Raw genomic sequence first — 17,664 nt, 5'->3', positions numbered from 1 at the left:
AATACCACCTATTTTGCATACAAAGGATAAGATCTTTTGAGGCTGATCAGTATGTTGGAGAGTATGGATGAAGCTTATAGGAGAGTTAAGTTGGCACTCCAGAAAACTCAGCAAAAGCAAAAGAAAGCAGCCGACCGTCACAGACGTGCATTAGAGTTTGCATTGGGTGATTGGGTTCTTTTGCGATTTGAAAGCTAGGTTCAAGAAGATGAAGGGTAAAGAGCCTTATTCCCAAAGTTGAGCATGCGCTATTATTGGCCTTTTCAGGTATTGGAAAAGATTGGTGAGGTGGCCTATCGCTTGAAGCTACCAGATCACTAGAGGATTCACAATGCATTTCATGTGAGTCTCCTTAGACCTTTCCATGGGGATGTGCCTGAGGATGTATCAGATGAGGCTCAGCCGAAAGTTGAGGAACTTGATGAGGTTCTTATTCCAGAGCGGATACTGGCACATAAGGAAAGAAAGGTACGAGGTAAAGTTTCCCGTCGCTATCTGTGAAGTTCAAGAACTATTCACTGATGGATGCGAAGTGGATGGAGGAAGGTGACTTAGCAGATTCACCTCACGTTTTGCAGCCTATCTCGATGCCTTTGAGTTGGAGCCGACTCTTGTTACGGCTCATTCAAGTTCAGCAGAGCATGGATCTGGAGCATTGTCTGATGCTCAAGAGGGGGGTAACACCTCCACTCCCTTGATACAGACAGGCTCAGATGACATCTAGAGGTCGCTTGGTGCAGCTTTTGTCTCACCCGAAGGTACTGATGGCTGACAGTATATCTGTTATGGGACTTCTATGATATATGTGTACTAGTCACATTGGATGTTATGGATGTGTATGGTTCACAATGGTATAAAACTTGGACTACTACTACACATTGGTTTGCAGTGAATGTTGTTACATGTGCATGGCTTAGAGAGACTGGGACGCTGATCTGCCATATTGTATATTTCACTTTGGATATTTTGCTATATCACCAGATTGCAATTGAGGACACTTGCATTTTTCAAGAGGGAGGTATGTCATGACCCTATGAAAATGGAACGGCACAAGTGTGGGCATGGTGGTTGCTGAGCAAAATAAATATTAAATGATTCATATTTGGGGTGCCCGGACAAAGGGAATGATGTGTGAACATCTTCAGGTGTGAAGGGGGACCAAGAACATTAATATTTTTAATGTTCTAACCATGGGTGGCACCTAGGCCTAAGTGGCCCTTAGGAAGTTTATAAACATTAAAGTAAGGGCCTTAGGATATTTTTGGAGGGAGAAACTCCACTTTTGGAGTTACACGTCTCTCTCTCTCTCTCTCTCTCTCTCTCTCTCTCTCTCTCTCTCTCTCTCGCTTGCTTGGAAGCGTGCAAGCTACATGCGTTGAGGAGAAGGGAAACGGTGAGTCGACTGGCTGCTGGTTTCCGTACAGAACAGGCCGTACCGACCTTGGTTGTACAATCACGTGGCTGCTGTACGACTGCAAGTATAGGTTTGCTGCATACAGACAGCAGGCGGCTGTTGTGCAGGCGAGTACTGTACGGTACATACTGCGCACAGACGGGTACTGTACGGCTAAACAGTTCAGACGCTGCAAGACCTCTGACACAGGCAGGTACGGCTACTGTACGTCAACTGACACAAGCGGCTGTTTGCAGGCGCAGAACTGTACAAGCTGGTACAGTCGGGTACTGCAGGCGAACACCTCTACGGACAGGTTCAGGCAATACTGGCAGAGTAAAGACGGCAGCAGATACAGGCGGTAGAATCTGCACGTACAGAACTGTACGGACAGGTACAGTAGGGTATTGCTGACCTGAACGGACAGGTACCGGCTCCAGTTCTGTTCAGTCCTAAACAGTAGCAGGCGGCGCATCACCAGCTGCAGGCGGTGCTTTATCAGAGCATAGTTGGTGCATCAGTCAGGTGGTTGCAGGGAGGAAAGTACAGACAGTCTTTGTCAAATACAGACTGGTACGATCAGTCCCACGGGTGCAAAACCACGCATTGATTTGGTAAGCTCTGAACTTGTTCATCTTTCTATCTTTCCACTGGCTTATGTCTGCTGCAAAGTTGTGTTATCTGGCCCCTTGTGAGGGGAGGGGTATGGCAATTTGAAAGGGTGGAAACAGAGACTGGACAGTCCATGTATATTTGAACTGAGTTGTGGAACCATGTTCATGGAATATGCCAGATGTGTGCTCAAGGCTGCCCTGCTGAATTGTCTTGGTTGATCAGAGGAAAGCACAGTGTGTTGCTTTTGTGGGACATAGATCTGTGTGTGAATCCTCTGTGCTAAGAGGTCTTGAGGGCTGCCAGATTGGACATACAGGTTTATTCTCCAGGCTAGCTTTGTTGTACTCAGTTTTACATCTCATTGAATTTGAATAAAGAAATACCGAAAGGGGCGCCAAGCTTTGGGGCCAACAAGTGTCGATTTCATTTCAGTTTTGGGGCATTCTAGCTCCAGTTAAATTTGTTATTTTTTTGGACTACAAGTGGAAGGGTGACTGCTAGTCTACCGCACTTTGGTTTCTACCAGAGGCCGGTTTCAGAAGGAGGCTCAAGAACCTCACCCAAAGAGTGCATAATTTTCAGAAGAAGAGCATGATACTGCTTTGGGAGGCCAGGCTAGGAAACCCAAGACTGAAATCTGATGCTCCTGCCAACGGGTCTGAATCCAAAGAGGGGAGTTTGAGAGTGAAAGAAAGGAGAGAAGGCTGGGTGGGCTGTTGAGCAGGCAAGCAGGAAAAAAAGAAAACAAAATTAGAACGGAAGGGAAGCGGGGGCAGTGAACAGCACAAGTGGAAACATGAAGCATGCAGGCTTGGGAAGGGGCAGCATGCTTGCATGGTTTTGGTGGAAGAAAAGTTGCCCAAAGAGCCAGTAGAGGCAGCACCCAGCACAAGATTACCTAGTTACACAGAGAACCAATGCAGTGACCACCTTTTTCGGATCCTAAATTAGTCATAAAAGGAAAAATGTCCACAAAGGAGCTAGCTTCAGAACTGCTCCATGTGGAGCCTGACATGTACATCCCTCGAAAGAGGTATAAACTAAAAAATTTGGGGGGGGCGGGGGGGGGGGGGGGGGGGCGCCTTTCCGGTTGGCCGCTCTCAAGGGAAGGCATTATCAGGGGAGGGGGAGAGAAAAGCCACACTAGGGGCCAGTCACTTCCTCCTCTCTGGCAGTGGCAACAGATATTGAGACTCTAGATAGCTATCATGAGTGCCAGAATTTCAAAAGATTTTGAACAATCTTCGGATGATGTTACTATAGTGACCTATGCGGTCATGTCATGTATACAGACCTATATAGATACATGCCTAATCCCTTCTCCACACAGTTCATCAATCACCACGAGTTTACTCCATAGCTTCTACTTCCATCTTCGCAGTTGTAGATCAGCCAAGAAAGCTCCCTACATAGGAGCCCATGGGTGTGGGACTTTGATATCTATTGTATCACATCAATAGTACAGTACCTTCTCTATCTTTTCTATTGCGCAATTTGAGTTTTAAGTTTTGCGTTGTAAAAGAGTGTTGTATCCTCTTACACTCTCACAGCAATTTAAAAAACTATTCAGAACTGAAAAAAGGAATGGATTATGACAACAGTCAACAAAATCTGTAGGGCCTTGCATTTTCTTCTTGGAAGGACATGGGCAGCCTAAAAAACTTGGGGGGGGGGGGGGGGGGGGGTTGGTTTTGTTGTGGGTGTCCGGGGGATTACTTGAGCTTGCAGTCTTGAATAAGAGATAATTTCCACTCCTTGCCTTGAAGGAAGAAGATCGTTTCCACCAACTACCTGTGTAGCAAATTATTACACAACAACAACAAGTGTTCATGAAACTTGAGAAAAATTTTAGGTTAAGAATACACCTGAAACATAAAATATGCTACATGGGAAACCAAAACATACCACCACCAGTCGAACTGAGGAAGTTTCTGAAATACAGTTGAGCAACTGAGAGACAAAAACACCAGCAAAATTCATCAGCAGTCTCACATATACAAAAGGCACAATATAACAACAACAAGCCAGAGATAACCAAAACTAGAACTTAGCCACATAAAACCATGTAAGACACACCAAAACAACACAGCACATTGCAAAGCCTCTCAACCTATACTGGTGCAAGGCATCTCTTGAGGAAAGGTAATGGCTATTGACATGATATAAGCTCACCAAATACATGCTGCAAGCAACCAGGAGGCATGTAACATTCACAAAGAGACAGTTTTAAAGCTTTAAATTTTCTTTAGACAGGAGAACATGGTCGCTGTCCAACTTCCCAGCCCCCCGCTTCCCTGAGCACCCTTTCCTGCCCTCTCTCCCCCCCCCCCTCCCACCTGCAGTCCCCATCCTCTTCCGTCCCTTTTTGTGCCCCCTGCCCCATATCAGTGCATCCTGCCCTTCTTCCCAAGTTGCCTCCATTTCCTCCATCACTGTCCCTTCTCCGCTCTCTCCCCCCTCCCCTGGTTCCTCACAGCGCTTCCGTAGGTGTTTCTTTTGTCAGCAGTTGACCGGCCTTTGGCTTTCACCTGTAGGGCTACATGGCAGCCACTCCGTCATCTCTAGCCGAAGCAACCCTCAACTATCTCTTCTCAGAATTGGAACCCCAGGTCTTTTCTTCTTCAATGGCTACATTAGAAGCACACATCTTAGTGTGCAAGTTCGTTGCCAGCCGTCCAGCTCATGGTCAAGTCCAAGAACTCTTTCAAGCGGCTTTCATTGGAGAACCTGGTGGTATCATGGACCAGCTCTAGTCCACAGTGCGCATCAAGCTGGTGACCCCCAAGTAAGCCCCGGAGAGACTGCTTCATGTGCTTTCCCAAGGACCTTCGCCCAGGAGAGACTAGATCATGTGCCTCTTTTGAGTGGGACTATCTGGGAGCTGAAACTGCATCCGTTCATAGCACTTGTGCCTGCGAGTGGACAGCCATTATTCCTCCTCCAAACTGCCTTCGAAAGCCTCACACGCCGAGGATAGCCCTCAAGGGCCGGCAACCTCTTCACCTAGCCATGAGGATAGCTTCATGGAACATCCGAGGCAGCACCTTTTACAATAGGCAAAAGTGGGTGGTGCGTGGGGAGATTCAAAGATCTCTCTCTAGTAGGGGGAGATCTTGGTAAGATCCTACCCGGCCGCAATCGTATCTTATGGTCTCCCGCTTATGGACCCCATTGAGTACTCTAATCATGCCATTATGCATTGATAAGCTCTCATATCAGCCATTGATCAAACCCTAGAGCAATAATTTAGGGGTTTGTGCTTCTTTTTGCCATTTGGATGCAATACATGAATTCCCATGCCGTTTGAATAGCATATGATGGGATTACATGCTCCAATCAAGCTCATCAATGCCATAATCACTTGCATATGAGGATTTTATGTGTTTGATATGATTCAAATGGATGCTCAAGCTTACTTGTATGCCATGGTGAGGGCTCAAGCTTACTTGTATGCCATGGTGAGGGCATAAGCTTGGTTGTTGGCCATTGGATGTGTTTTCTTGATTGATGGAGCTATTCTACATGATGGAGACATGAATCAATGCTATGGAATGACATATGGTGTGCTTATGTGAATGCTCAATATGCATGTACATGGAGGTGTTGAATGCCCATGCTTTTGACATGCCTATGTAAGGAGCATACGTGTGTTTTGATTGATGCCTTAGGAGCTATATGGTGTTGGACAAGAGCATGGACATTATGAGATTGACATTATGATATTGACATGAGTTCATGCTATTCTTGTAAGTAAACTCTCTCACATATTTGGATTGCAAACTTTCATTACAATCAATTTCAATTTCAAAATGCTTGTAAAATCTAGTATGGTGAGAGGGTTCCTTTGTGGCACTAGGTGGAGTGGCCAAAGGTGAGTAGTGTCTTGAACCTTTTGTGCCATGGTAAAGCAATACAAAGAGGATTCGGTACATGGTGTGAAGACATGGCCTCAACCCTTACCATTGGATCTAAACTTTGGTAAAGGGATGAGAAAATTGGTTGGGAGATCGGCAAGTAGCGTTCCATCAACACACATTGATTGGCATTGGTAATGATATCAAGTTGGCAATGATAATGCAAGACAATGCAATGGATATGCTTATGTTTTTACATTGAGATATTGCAATTGATGCCTAAAGGTCATGCCGAAATTTTTCAAAATTGGCTTGGGAACACTTGAGGGACATCAATTAATGCATTGTTAAGCTTTGATATTGTATGAGTGCCATGACGCACCTAGTGTGGGACACCACGGCATACATAGAACCTTGGCCTTGTGTCAAATCCCCATGGGATCACCTCCTAGAACGCTCCTGGTACAAGACTCAAAACCTGCAAACAAACCAAACAAACGTGAAAGGGGTGCAGGCCTGACTCACCTCCCAACCTTGACAGCCGTGGGCAAGTCCACAAGTCTTGGTTGTCCCCACCGAGCCACGAGGTGAGCTAACTAGATGGACGTACCGACCAATCTCTACCTCGTGACGACCCATACCGCCACGAAGCTACCCTCGTGGGCCTCGAGACTGCTGCCAGCCTCGGCTGCATAAAGCAAGTACACGTCTACACTAGATCCAGTCTCCTGACCATAGAGCTCTCACAAAGACACGTGAGACTCTATGAACTATTGAGTAACCTTGGCCATAGAGCTCTCACAAAGACACGTGAGACTCTATGAACTATTGAGTAACCTTGGCCGCCCTTTTATAGGGTCTTGGCCAGTTACCAGGAGCCCGTCCGTCCATACTTGGGTGCCTGTCCGTTAGTCTATCCCTAACTCAGCTCGCCAATCAGCCTGCCTAGCTCCAAGCTTTCCCAAACCTCAAAGCTAGTCATGTGTGCGTGTAGCATACGATAGATACACACTGTGCACATGACATACTCCCCTTCCTCTAAGAGCTCACTCTTGAGCTCACTAAAAAGCCAAGGTAATTCCTCTGAAGGGTAGTCAATGTCTCCCATGTAGCGTCCTCCTCGACAGGATCCTTCCACTTGATCTTGTATTCCGTGATAAGTGTATTACGCAATCGTCTTTCACGAAATCCAAGAATCTTTTCAGGTTCGTGTGGAACAAATGTCATATCCTCGATATCTATAATTTCTTGAGGAGAAACTAACTGGTATGTTCCACCCAATACTTCCTTAAGTCTACTGACATGAAATACAAGATGAACTTTCACATGAGAAGGCAAATCCAATTCATATGCAACTGAACCAATCCGTCGTGTAATACGAAACTTGTGCTTGACGTTCCGAGAAAGAAGCTTTGAGAGCATTTTTAAACTCTTGGAAATCTGATTTTGAAACTAAATCGTCAAAAACATCGCCATTGGTGGCTTCCGTAGCCGGCAAGTCTTCATGTTCAGGAATGGGCTCCAACTCGGATTCTTGGGTCAACATCTTGAAGAGGGCAAGATGAGAGAAAAGTTTGATCTTGCACAAAGAAGAGTGCTAGAGAGCTTGAGAGCTTGAGAGCTTGAGAGATGTGTGGCAAGAAGCCACCTTGGGAGGAATTTATAGGCTTCCCCGAAAGCTTACTTAGCTTTTTCTTTTGTGTTTATATATATAAATTATAATATATATTCTTTTTAAAAAAACACCATAAAAGCAAAGCATGGGATTTTTTTAACCCTTTTCTAAGGTTCAAAACAAACAAAGCATCGCATGGAGGTTTTTTTTTTTTTTTTCTAGCAAAGGCTAAATTTATCAAAAAAAACCACCCGGCAATTGCTTTTGGCGATTTCTGCAACGTTCCTTAGTACCGCCTATCTGTCACCCGTCGGCCTACGTGTACACATGCGCACAGGCTTGCCCGCCTACGCCTAGCTATAATCGATGCACGTGCGCTGCCCAGCAATCTTCTCGAACTCATACCTTTTCTTTGACCTCTTTTTCTCTATCTACCGACTTGCTCGTTCTCAAGGCTTGCTCTGATACCAGAGTCAAATCCCCATAGGATCACCTCATAGAACGCTCTGTTGGGGTAAAGGCGTTATGCCCACCCTTATAGTGTGTACAAGCCCATAAGTTATAGTACATAGTACACTTAGTACTTTTAATGTACTAAGTGCACTATGTGTACTAGTGCAATATACATGTGTGATAGGGGAGTCACACACTCACTTGATGAGTTGACTTATCCCCACAACTCTCTCTCTCTTCCTTGCTTCTCTGTGTATGTCTCCCATGAATGAACTCTAACCCTAATTTTGTTTCTCCCATCAACTGGTATCAGAGCCCTGGAGCAGTCGTACTGGTCGTGCTGAATTCTGATCTGAGGGTTGCCTTCTTCTTCTTTTTTTGGTCGCCTTTCTCTGCCCAGCCAACCAGCGTGGGCTGCCCAACAGCCACGAGGTCTGGCCAAGCTTGGCGCTAGAGGGAGGGCCATCGCTGGTGAGAAGCGTCATCAGTAAGCGATAGGCGAAGTGTTGGGCGGATGAGCGTGGACTGGCGACGTGTAGCCACCAAAGCTGTCGACTACAAGCGCAAAGCAACACAAGGCGAAATTGAAACGCCCGGCGTTGAGCGAAGGCTGCTGCGCATATAAAGTCGGCCGGCCACCTAGGCGAGTGGCACTAGCGCGAAGGCGAAGGTGGCGAGCACGCTTGCAAGGGCGAGAGTCCGGACGATAGTAGGTCCAGCACGACCCTCCACCACCCGTCTTGTAGCTTGGCACTAGCCGAGCGAAGCGCACAGCAGCAATACGAAGCAAACACCAGGCGGAGCGATGGCGTGGCAGCTGGTAGGCAGGCGAGCATAGAAGAACGCCGTGCATTCAGCTGGTAGGCAGGCGAGCGAAGAAAAACGCCAAGCATTCAACAGGCGCTCAGCTCCACGTCACCTGCTGAGCAGAAAACGTAACCCGGTCCGTACATTACCTGCAGGTGATCTAAATCTGCAGCGCAGCCAACTCCATCAACACAAGCAGTGTTTGAGAAGTTTGTTGCTCTTGTTGAGAATCAAACTGGCAAAACACTGAAGGCTTTGCGTTCCGACAATGGTGGAGAGTATATGTCCAAACAGTTTCAGGACTTTTGTGATGCTAAAGGCATCAAGAGGGAGCTCTCTACTCCTTATGATCCTCCACAAAACGGGACAGCAGAGAGGATGAACAGGACCATTCAGGAGAAGGTCCGTTCTATGTTGTCACATGCTGCATTACCTCATGGTTTTTGGGCTGAAGCTGTTATGACAGCCGTTCACCTTATAAACAGGTCACCTAACACGAGGCTTGGTGGGAAAGTGCCAGAAGAAGTATGGACAGGGAAGCCTCCGTCATACAAGCACTTGAGAGTGTTTGGTTGCGTTGCGTACGTGCACATACGCAGGGAAATGCGCACCAAACTTGATCCTAAGTCTCATAAATGCATATTCCTAGGATATGGTGACAGAGGTGAAATGGGGTATAGACTTTGGGATCCCATGAATAGAAAGATCATACGCAGCAATGATGTCATTTTTGATGAAACATGCATGTATAAGGAGCCTGCAAGGCAACAGGAGCCTGGCAGAGTCATCTTTGATGATGATGGACATCATGGACAACAACCAAGGGCTGTAAATCAGCCATTACAGCAGGAAAACCAGCCCTTAAATGGTGCTGAAAATGTTCCAAATGGACAGCCAGATATGGCAGAAGATATCCCTATGGATATACCACAGTTAGAGGAGATACCGGGCATGATTTTTCAGCCTTATGGCATGGAACAGGAGCCACCAATGGGTGATATGCAGGCTGGACAGCAACCTGCAAATGATGGTCATTGGCTACGGAGGTCCACAAGACCCTCCAGAGCCCCTGACAGGTTTGTTCCAGGGGTTGACTATTTGATGCTTACTGACTGTGGGGAGCCCTCATGTTATAAGGAGGCTTTACAGAGGGCAGACAAGGCTCTATGGGAGCGTGCCATGAAGTCAGAGATGGATTCTCTGCATAAAAATGGAACTTGGAAGTTGGTGCCTTTGCCTGCAGGCAAGAAAGTTTTGCCATGCAAGTGGGTTTACAGGCTCAAAGTTGCAGCAGATGCAAAGCCAAGATACAAAGCCAGGTTAGTGGCAAAGGGCTTTAAGCAGGAATATGGTGTGGACTTTGATGAGATCTTCTCTCCAGTGGTCAAAATGACCACACTTAGAGCTGTGTTAGCTTTGGTTGCACATGATGATCTGGACTTGATTCAGATGGATGTGAAGACTGCTTTTCTTCACGGTGATCTCCATGAGGAGATATATATGCAGCAGCCAGAGGGTTATGCAGTGAGTGGAAAGGAGAAGCTTGTATGCAAGCTGAAAAAGAGTCTTTATGGGCTCAAACAGGCACCAAGAGAATGGTATCATAAATTTGATACATTCATGAAGTCTCAGAAATTCAGGAGAAGTGACATAGATCACTGCTTGTACACCAAGAAAGCTTTGGATGGCAGTCTATTGATCCTCATCTTGTATGTTGATGATATGTTGATTGCCGGGAAATCTCGTAAAGAGATGGATACATTGAAGAAGAGGCTGCATGAAACCTTTGATATGAAGGATTTGGGTGATGCAAATCACATCTTGGGTATGCGGATACTTCGGGACAGAAATCAGCATGTGTTGTATTTGTCTCAGAAGGAATACATTGGCAAAGTCTTGCAGAGGTTCAATATGGACGGGGGGAAGAAGACTAGTACTCCTTTGCCTCCATATGTGAAACTCAGTGCTATGGACAGCCCACAGTCAGATAGAGACAGGGCTGATATGGCCAAGATTCCGTATGCTTCAGCTTGTGGCAGTCTCATGTATGCCATGGTTGCTACTAGGCCGGACATTGCATTTGCAATGGGAGTGGTTTCTAGATACATGGCCAACCCTGGCAAGAAGCATTGGGAAGCAGTGAAAGGTGTCATGAGATACCTGAAGGGCACACAGGATTTGTGCATTTGCTTTGGCAAACAGGATGCATTAGTGCATGGTTACACGGATTCGGATTATGCCGGTCATCCAGATAACCGGAAGTCTACTACCGGTTATGTATTTACATTCACAGGAGGTGCTGTGTCATGGATATCCAGGATGCAGAAGTGCACTGTCTTATCTACTACAGAGGCCGAGTATATTGCAGCCACAGAGGCTTGCAAGGAGGCATTATGGCTATCTCGGTTAGTGGTTGATTTGGGCTATACAGGGGATATTCCATTGTTGCATTGTGACAGTCAGAGTGCCATCCAGTTGGCAAAGAATCCTGTCTTTCATGCAAAGACGAAGCATGTGGATGTGAAGTATCACTTCATTAGAGAGGTGATAGAGAACAAGCAAATTCAGCTTGTTAAGATTCATACGGATGACAACCCGGCCGATCTGTTGACAAAGAGTTTGCCTCCGGAGCGATTTGCTCATTGCAGACACTTGATGGGCATTGGATGAGGCCATTTTCAGCCTTGATATGGCCTTGTATATTATCATGTACATGCTGATTTTTTCTTTTCCTTTACTTAAGGGCACTTTGCCTTTAAGTGGGAGGTTGTTGGGGTAAAGGCGTTATGCCCACCCTTATAGTGTGTACAAGCCCATAAGTTATAGTACATAGTACACTTAGTACTTTTAATGTACTAAGTGCACTATGTGTACTAGTGCAATATACATGTGTGATAGGGGAGTCACACACTCACTTGATGAGTTGACTTATCCCCACAACTCTCTCTCTCTTCCTTGCTTCTCTGTGTATGTCTCCCATGAATGAACTCTAACCCTAATTTTGTTTCTCCCATCACGCTCTTGGTGCAAGACTCGAAACCTGCAAACAAACCAAACAAACGTGAAGGGGGTGCAAGCCTGACTCACCTCCCAACCTTGACAACCGTGGGCAAGCCCACAAGTCTTGGCTGTCCCCACCGAGCCACCAGCTGAGCTAACTAGATGGACGTACCGACCAATCTCTACCTCATGACGTCCCATACCGTCACAAAGCTACCCTCGTCGCGGGCCTCGGACTGCTGCTGGCCTCGGCTACATAAAGCAGGTGCATGTGTGCACTAGATCCAGGCTCCTGACCATAGAGCTCTCACAAAGACACGTGAGACTCTATGAACTATTAACTAGCCTTGGCCACCCTTTTATAGGCTCTTGGCCGGTCACCGGACGTCCACACTTGGGCTACTTGGGTGTCCGCCCGTTAGTCTATCCCTAACTTAGCTCGCCAATCAGCCTGCCTAGCTCCAAGCTTCCCCAAACCTCGAAGCTAGTCTTGTGTGCGTGTAGCACACAGTAGATACACAATGTGCACATGACACCTTGGTTGGCCGATATTTCTATTACCCACGCATGAAATTAGTTGTTGAGGATTATGTGGGAAAGTATACTCAGTGCCACCTTAATATAGTTGAAAGGCTTAGAGCTCGAGGGTTATTGCATCCTTTGCAAATTCCTGAGAACAAGTGGTAAAGTGTCTCGATGGATTTTGTAATTGGATTAACCCCGACTAATAGGGACCATGATTCAATCTCAGCCATTGTTGATGACTAACAAAGATAGCTAGATTTATCCCTACCAAGTCATCCATCCTCGGCAAAGAATACATGTTCTTGATCGTGAGTTTATTCTAGCCTTTGTAATCTACACAGAAGCACATGCTACCATCTTCCTTCTATGATAGAAGAACGGGAGCGCCTCATGGAGACTTACTAGAATGAACAAAACCTTTACTAAGATAATCTTGCAATTGCCGAGCAATCTCGTCCTCCCTTTTTAAACTAAAACGATAAGGCTACCGGGAGACGAGATTACTATCAAGAAATAGCTCGATCGCATGATCAACACCCCTCTCGGGTCGCCGACCATCTACTAACTCACTCAAAAATACATCACGAAACTCTCTTAAAATATCATCCAAAATTTGTTGTTCTTTAGAAATTTCACCGCTTGAGATAGAATTACATTCACAAGCAGATGATCTTAACAAAATTTCAGGATTGAAAAGATCATGAAAACAACAATATGATTCAGAATTCGGATCAAAAATAGCTTCACATATATCTTCGGTTGAAGCTTGACATCACAAAATTACTCTGATACCAATGTCAGCCCCCAAGCTAACAAACCCTACGATTAACTATAAACAAAAAGGAAAACACACATAGACTAGGGCATCTAGCTCACCGCCCAACCATTCAAGCTCACCCCCCAACACAGCACAGGGGGATAGTAGTATCAGACACATGGCTCCATGTGCAAAGTCCCTAGCATCCCATACCACCATTACACACCCATCAGATGTTAGCACAGAGTAAGATCTTCAAGGTAGGTTCACCTTAGACTAGGGGTTAGGCATCTTAAGTGGGGGTTAGTAGCTTTTATGAGACGTGCTATATTTGGCTCCTCATTTATAGGAGGCCTATATAAGCGACTTTATGAGTCAGTTTGAGGGAGAGCTCCTTAGACTTGGGACGTAACAATAAGGAAGAAAATTCTTCATTGGAGTTCTAGAAGATTGGATCCAGACTCCAGAGCCTTGGTGGTTAACCAAGTACTGCTTGCATCAGCTTGGTTCATTGCCTCATGTTGGTGCTTCTCTTGTGGATGCATTGGCCAGCTGCAGAGATTGGTCCGCAACTTTCTCTAGTCAAGTGCGGATAGTACACTTGACACCGAGGCCAGAGTTGCTTGGGAGCATGATACACACCTCAGACAAGGAGGGGGGCTCAATATTGTAGATCCGGATATAAAGTGCAGAGCCTTGCTAAGACTTGGAAGAATTTCTTCATGTTTCAAATCTCTGGTTATACACCTCGTGGTGATGGAGATGGGATGCTCAGTTCATGTTTCATCTTTACAGAGGCAGAGTATAGGGCACACTCCTCTTCACTTATAGCTGTCATCATCAAAGCATGGAGTAGCATGAGACCTTTTTTGAGACAAAGGCTTCCTAGATCAAAGGATGAGGCGCGGCCGAGCATTGGCGGCGACAGGGGCTCTCCCTTGCCTTCCTTAGGGACTTCTGGCAGCGCCTTTGGGCCAGCTTCCGGCCCCGGAAGATGACGCTTTTTCTCTGGCTTACAACGCATAGAGGACTGGCTGTGGGGGCTTGGCTAGCTTTTGGCAGACACCCAGCGTCCTGTCCTCGGTGCGACCATGCACAGGAGTCGCAGCGGCACTGCTTATGGGATTGCCCACAGGCACAGCAGGTCTGGCAGCGCGCTCTCAGGATGGTTTTTGCAGGCTCACCAGGTGAGATGATGGTGACGTGGGGTGCGGTGGCTTGGGCCACGGACAGCGGCCCGGCCCTTGGATACGAGGACGTCCCTGGCAGTGTGACCATCCAGGTCTCTGACAGGGCGATGGCGGTGGTTCCAACGCCAGACTTCTCTTCGGCAGTCTCCCAGGAGGGGGACGGGCACAGATGGGAGATGATCAGCAGCATGACGGCTTGGCACATATGGAGAGCCCAATGCAGGGAGGCCATAGACCGCCAAGCGACTCCACCGGCGGAGGTCATACAGGCCCTCTGGGTGGACATCATTCACACCTTGAGAGGACACTGGGGGAAACTTCAGGGCGACTCGGATCGCATGAGAGGTCGCCGCAAGGCGTTCCTCCGCACTTGGCAGCCTGGCCCGTTCCTCATCACGAGGGGCGAGGATGTCACTTGGCACTACAGGCCTCCAGTTTGGCTCTTCTCACCTCCCGCATGTACTACTAGGTAGGCCCCCCCAAGAGAGCGGCCAGCCACGGGGGTGGAGCTCCGGTGTTCACTGTGTTTATTATTCCTCCTTGTGAGGTGAGCTTTGTAGCCTTATGGCGTTCTCATTAACTAATAGAAGGATCGTTTTTCCAAAAAAAAAGATCAAAGGATGAGGCTAACAGACAACCCATTATGTGGAATGACCTCATTCGAGATGAGGTTGGGCGACCTTTGGGTGCGTCTAGATATATGCAATGGCTAGGCTAGGAGAGATGTGCATCAACAGTTACTGCTTGGGAGACTTTTAAAAGTCTCCTATGGATCGGAGACTTGAATCCATGCAGCACCTCAAAGTCGGTCTTAGACAGATCGATCAAATTGATGCAGCTACAAGTCGATTACTGGCACATTTCACGATCAGCATCATCCTAGGTAGCTGGGTATTTTCTCTAGGACAACAGTGCCATTACAGGTGTTAGCCTTGCTGGATCAAGATGAGGAGGAAGATCATTTTTTTTTTTTTTACAGCTAGGATGGAGATTGATGAAATCAGACTCCCACAGGAGATTATTCATGACACTGCCCTTCATCAGTAAGAGTAGTTAAGTCGCATTGGCATGTTGACTTAACTACTATGAAGTAGTCGGCCTTTTTTTCAGCTACTTCGTAATGCCAAGCTCCTTTTACTTGAACAAAGTCAGAGGACTCCTACACTCAGGCCACACTAGGAGAGTTATGACATTACTCCATTGATTTGAAAGAGATTTTGCCAAACTTTGGCACTCATACAGGAGGAACCAAATCTCCCACTTCTTTTGGTTAATCTTACATGTGGTAGCCTCTCCATTAATCAGTGAAGGCTATTTTTGGGGCAGACCCACACCCGCCCCAGATGCCCCGTAGCTTTTGAGACAGTACAACATTTCATATGCTATTGCTTTGGCTCACTCAGTCTGGTCTTTGAGGGCAGGGATCTGGACACCACCATAATGATATGCAAAGCTCCAGTGGCCCAACGTTGCATGCTACTCCATATTACTCATACACAATATAACCACCTCTACAGAGGATTGATACTACTTGGAAGATCATTGCCAGTATAAAAACTTAGCAGATGTGGAAGGCCAGATGGACAGAGGCTATTAAGGGCATTCAGATATACGACACTATATGGGAAGATATTATTCACTCTTATGGCCACATGGGCTCATCTACAAGGACCATTTGGATCTGCGCACAAGCAAAGCACACAGTTTTCATGAGAGAGTGGGATCAAGGGATCTTTTTCTCATCAACCCCCACAGGACTCTCTTGACACCTTTGTGCCTCATATTGGTTGAGATCACCCTCCATTCTGGGATAAGGATCTTTTGTTCCAGCTTCTAGCCATGATTTTGTATGGTCTATTCATACTTGATAGAAGTCTCCTTTTTGCGCCTTCCCCCCCCTCCAAAAAACCCAAAAAAAAGAGATTAAAATCAGGGATGGTTCAAACTTACAGTCTCAAGCTTATCAGGAGTGCAAAACACACAAGCCATCTCAGCATGGCTTATGATGAACTTCACCGCATCTGGGCCTGTATACCAAAACACACAGTGCCTTACTAGGATCTGGGGAGAATTAGGAAAAAGTAGGAAAAATGGACAGCAAATGTAACCCAGTCTAGAATCTTACCAAGGGTGTCATACAAAGGGACAGAAATGTAAGAATAAGACGAGCAAGCATGTTCCGCAATGACCCATTCTGGACGGTTGATAAAATACAGCCCAATACGGGAACCCTGTTCATGAAAAATCACAATATTCTTGCATATACTTGAGTTAACATATTATTAGCCTTGAATGATATTTGAAGAAATAAATGGATATTGTACCTTGGAAATGCCATGTAAAACTAGGCCAGACCCAATGGCTGCTCGAGCAGTCCCTGCCTCTCCGTATGTCATCCACTTGTACCTACAACCAAGAAGAATAAATATCAAAAACATTCTGATTTTGATAAAGGAAGAATTAATCCTTTTACTCTCCCTGATGGCTGCACACAACCTCTCATGCTTGAAGAAATGGATAATTGAATTGTCATGAGGAGACCTACAACCTGATCATATAGATTGAAAAGTGCTATAACTCTATAGCCAAAAGTGAGGGTTTGGCATATCAAACCTTCAATAGACTGGATGAATGATAGAACTTGACCAACAAATGAGTCTTCACAAAATAAAACCACATAATTGTGTGCATGTTATGAGAGACAGACACACACACACTATTCTTATCTGCATGCCTGTGCGTGTGCATGTACTTATTTCGAAAGCCCTTCGTTAATAGAAAGAAAAACACCCCTTTCAACTACTTACTCTCCGATGCTCCCATCTTCACGAATCCTTGTGCCAAGATATTTCAAGTCTTGGAAAGCTTTTACAGAAAACCTGCACCAGAGAATAGCCATATCTCCATATCACATGGTACTATATATTTTCATTCTAATGCCCCCATCAAACAATTCACTTACACAAAGTTGTCGTGCAATGTTCTGATTTCTGGGCGGTCAGAGAAGTGGTCAATAAGCTGCATCGGAGATCGTGCGGATCTTATTTCCCAACGGAACAAAACGGGTTAATGTTTAATGCCAAATTGCTTTTGCTAGCAGTACGGTTGAGAAGACAGAACCAAAAAAGAAATTCATAGTATTTTGCATACCTGTAGACATTCCATTTCCCAGTACTCAGCTTTTCTGGTAGTATAACACTATACCCATTATCTGTCCAAAAAAAGGATTTTCTTAAACTTAAACATTTATCAAAATAAGGAACAAAACAAAAGCTCTTTATTGAAGTAGGTTGTAGCAGCAGAAAGGTTCAGACATACTAATATAAAACTCTCCAGCTGTAGGCCGCAGGCTCAGCCCATCGTTCTCTCCTGAAATGAAAGCATATCCAAATCATTTGTTGCACTTAACAATATTTCTTACAAAAAAGATAGCTTCAATACAGCTTCCACTCATG

The 17,664-nt window shown here is 45.9% G+C and overlaps 1 protein-coding gene across 1 annotated transcript in view; it reads right to left on the bottom strand.

Annotated features, from left to right (window-relative positions):
* Nucleotides 1–3,661: 3,661 nt before the first annotated feature.
* LOC147629621 (long chain acyl-CoA synthetase 6, peroxisomal-like) overlaps nucleotides 3,662–17,664 on the bottom strand; it is a 60,594-nt gene continuing 46,591 nt past the window's right edge. Inside the window, exons 2-10 of the mRNA XM_086811925.1 lie at nucleotides 17,528–17,578; nucleotides 17,360–17,420; nucleotides 17,172–17,249; nucleotides 17,017–17,088; nucleotides 16,534–16,615; nucleotides 16,335–16,440; nucleotides 16,160–16,236; nucleotides 3,914–3,958; nucleotides 3,662–3,799 (exon numbers count right to left, since the gene is read on the bottom strand). Of these exons, the coding sequence (XP_086668051.1) occupies nucleotides 3,662–3,799; nucleotides 3,914–3,958; nucleotides 16,160–16,236; nucleotides 16,335–16,440; nucleotides 16,534–16,615; nucleotides 17,017–17,088; nucleotides 17,172–17,249; nucleotides 17,360–17,420; nucleotides 17,528–17,578 (710 nt within the window). The remainder of the gene's footprint in view (nucleotides 3,800–3,913; nucleotides 3,959–16,159; nucleotides 16,237–16,334; nucleotides 16,441–16,533; nucleotides 16,616–17,016; nucleotides 17,089–17,171; nucleotides 17,250–17,359; nucleotides 17,421–17,527; nucleotides 17,579–17,664) is intronic.

The sequence above is a fragment of the Cibotium barometz genome, chromosome 17, assembly GCF_041138505.1.
Source record: "Cibotium barometz isolate CiBa-2024 chromosome 17, ASM4113850v1, whole genome shotgun sequence".
NCBI classification, from domain to species: Eukaryota; Viridiplantae; Streptophyta; class Polypodiopsida; order Cyatheales; family Cibotiaceae; genus Cibotium; species Cibotium barometz.
This window is presented reverse-complemented; position numbering and strand designations above follow the sequence as displayed.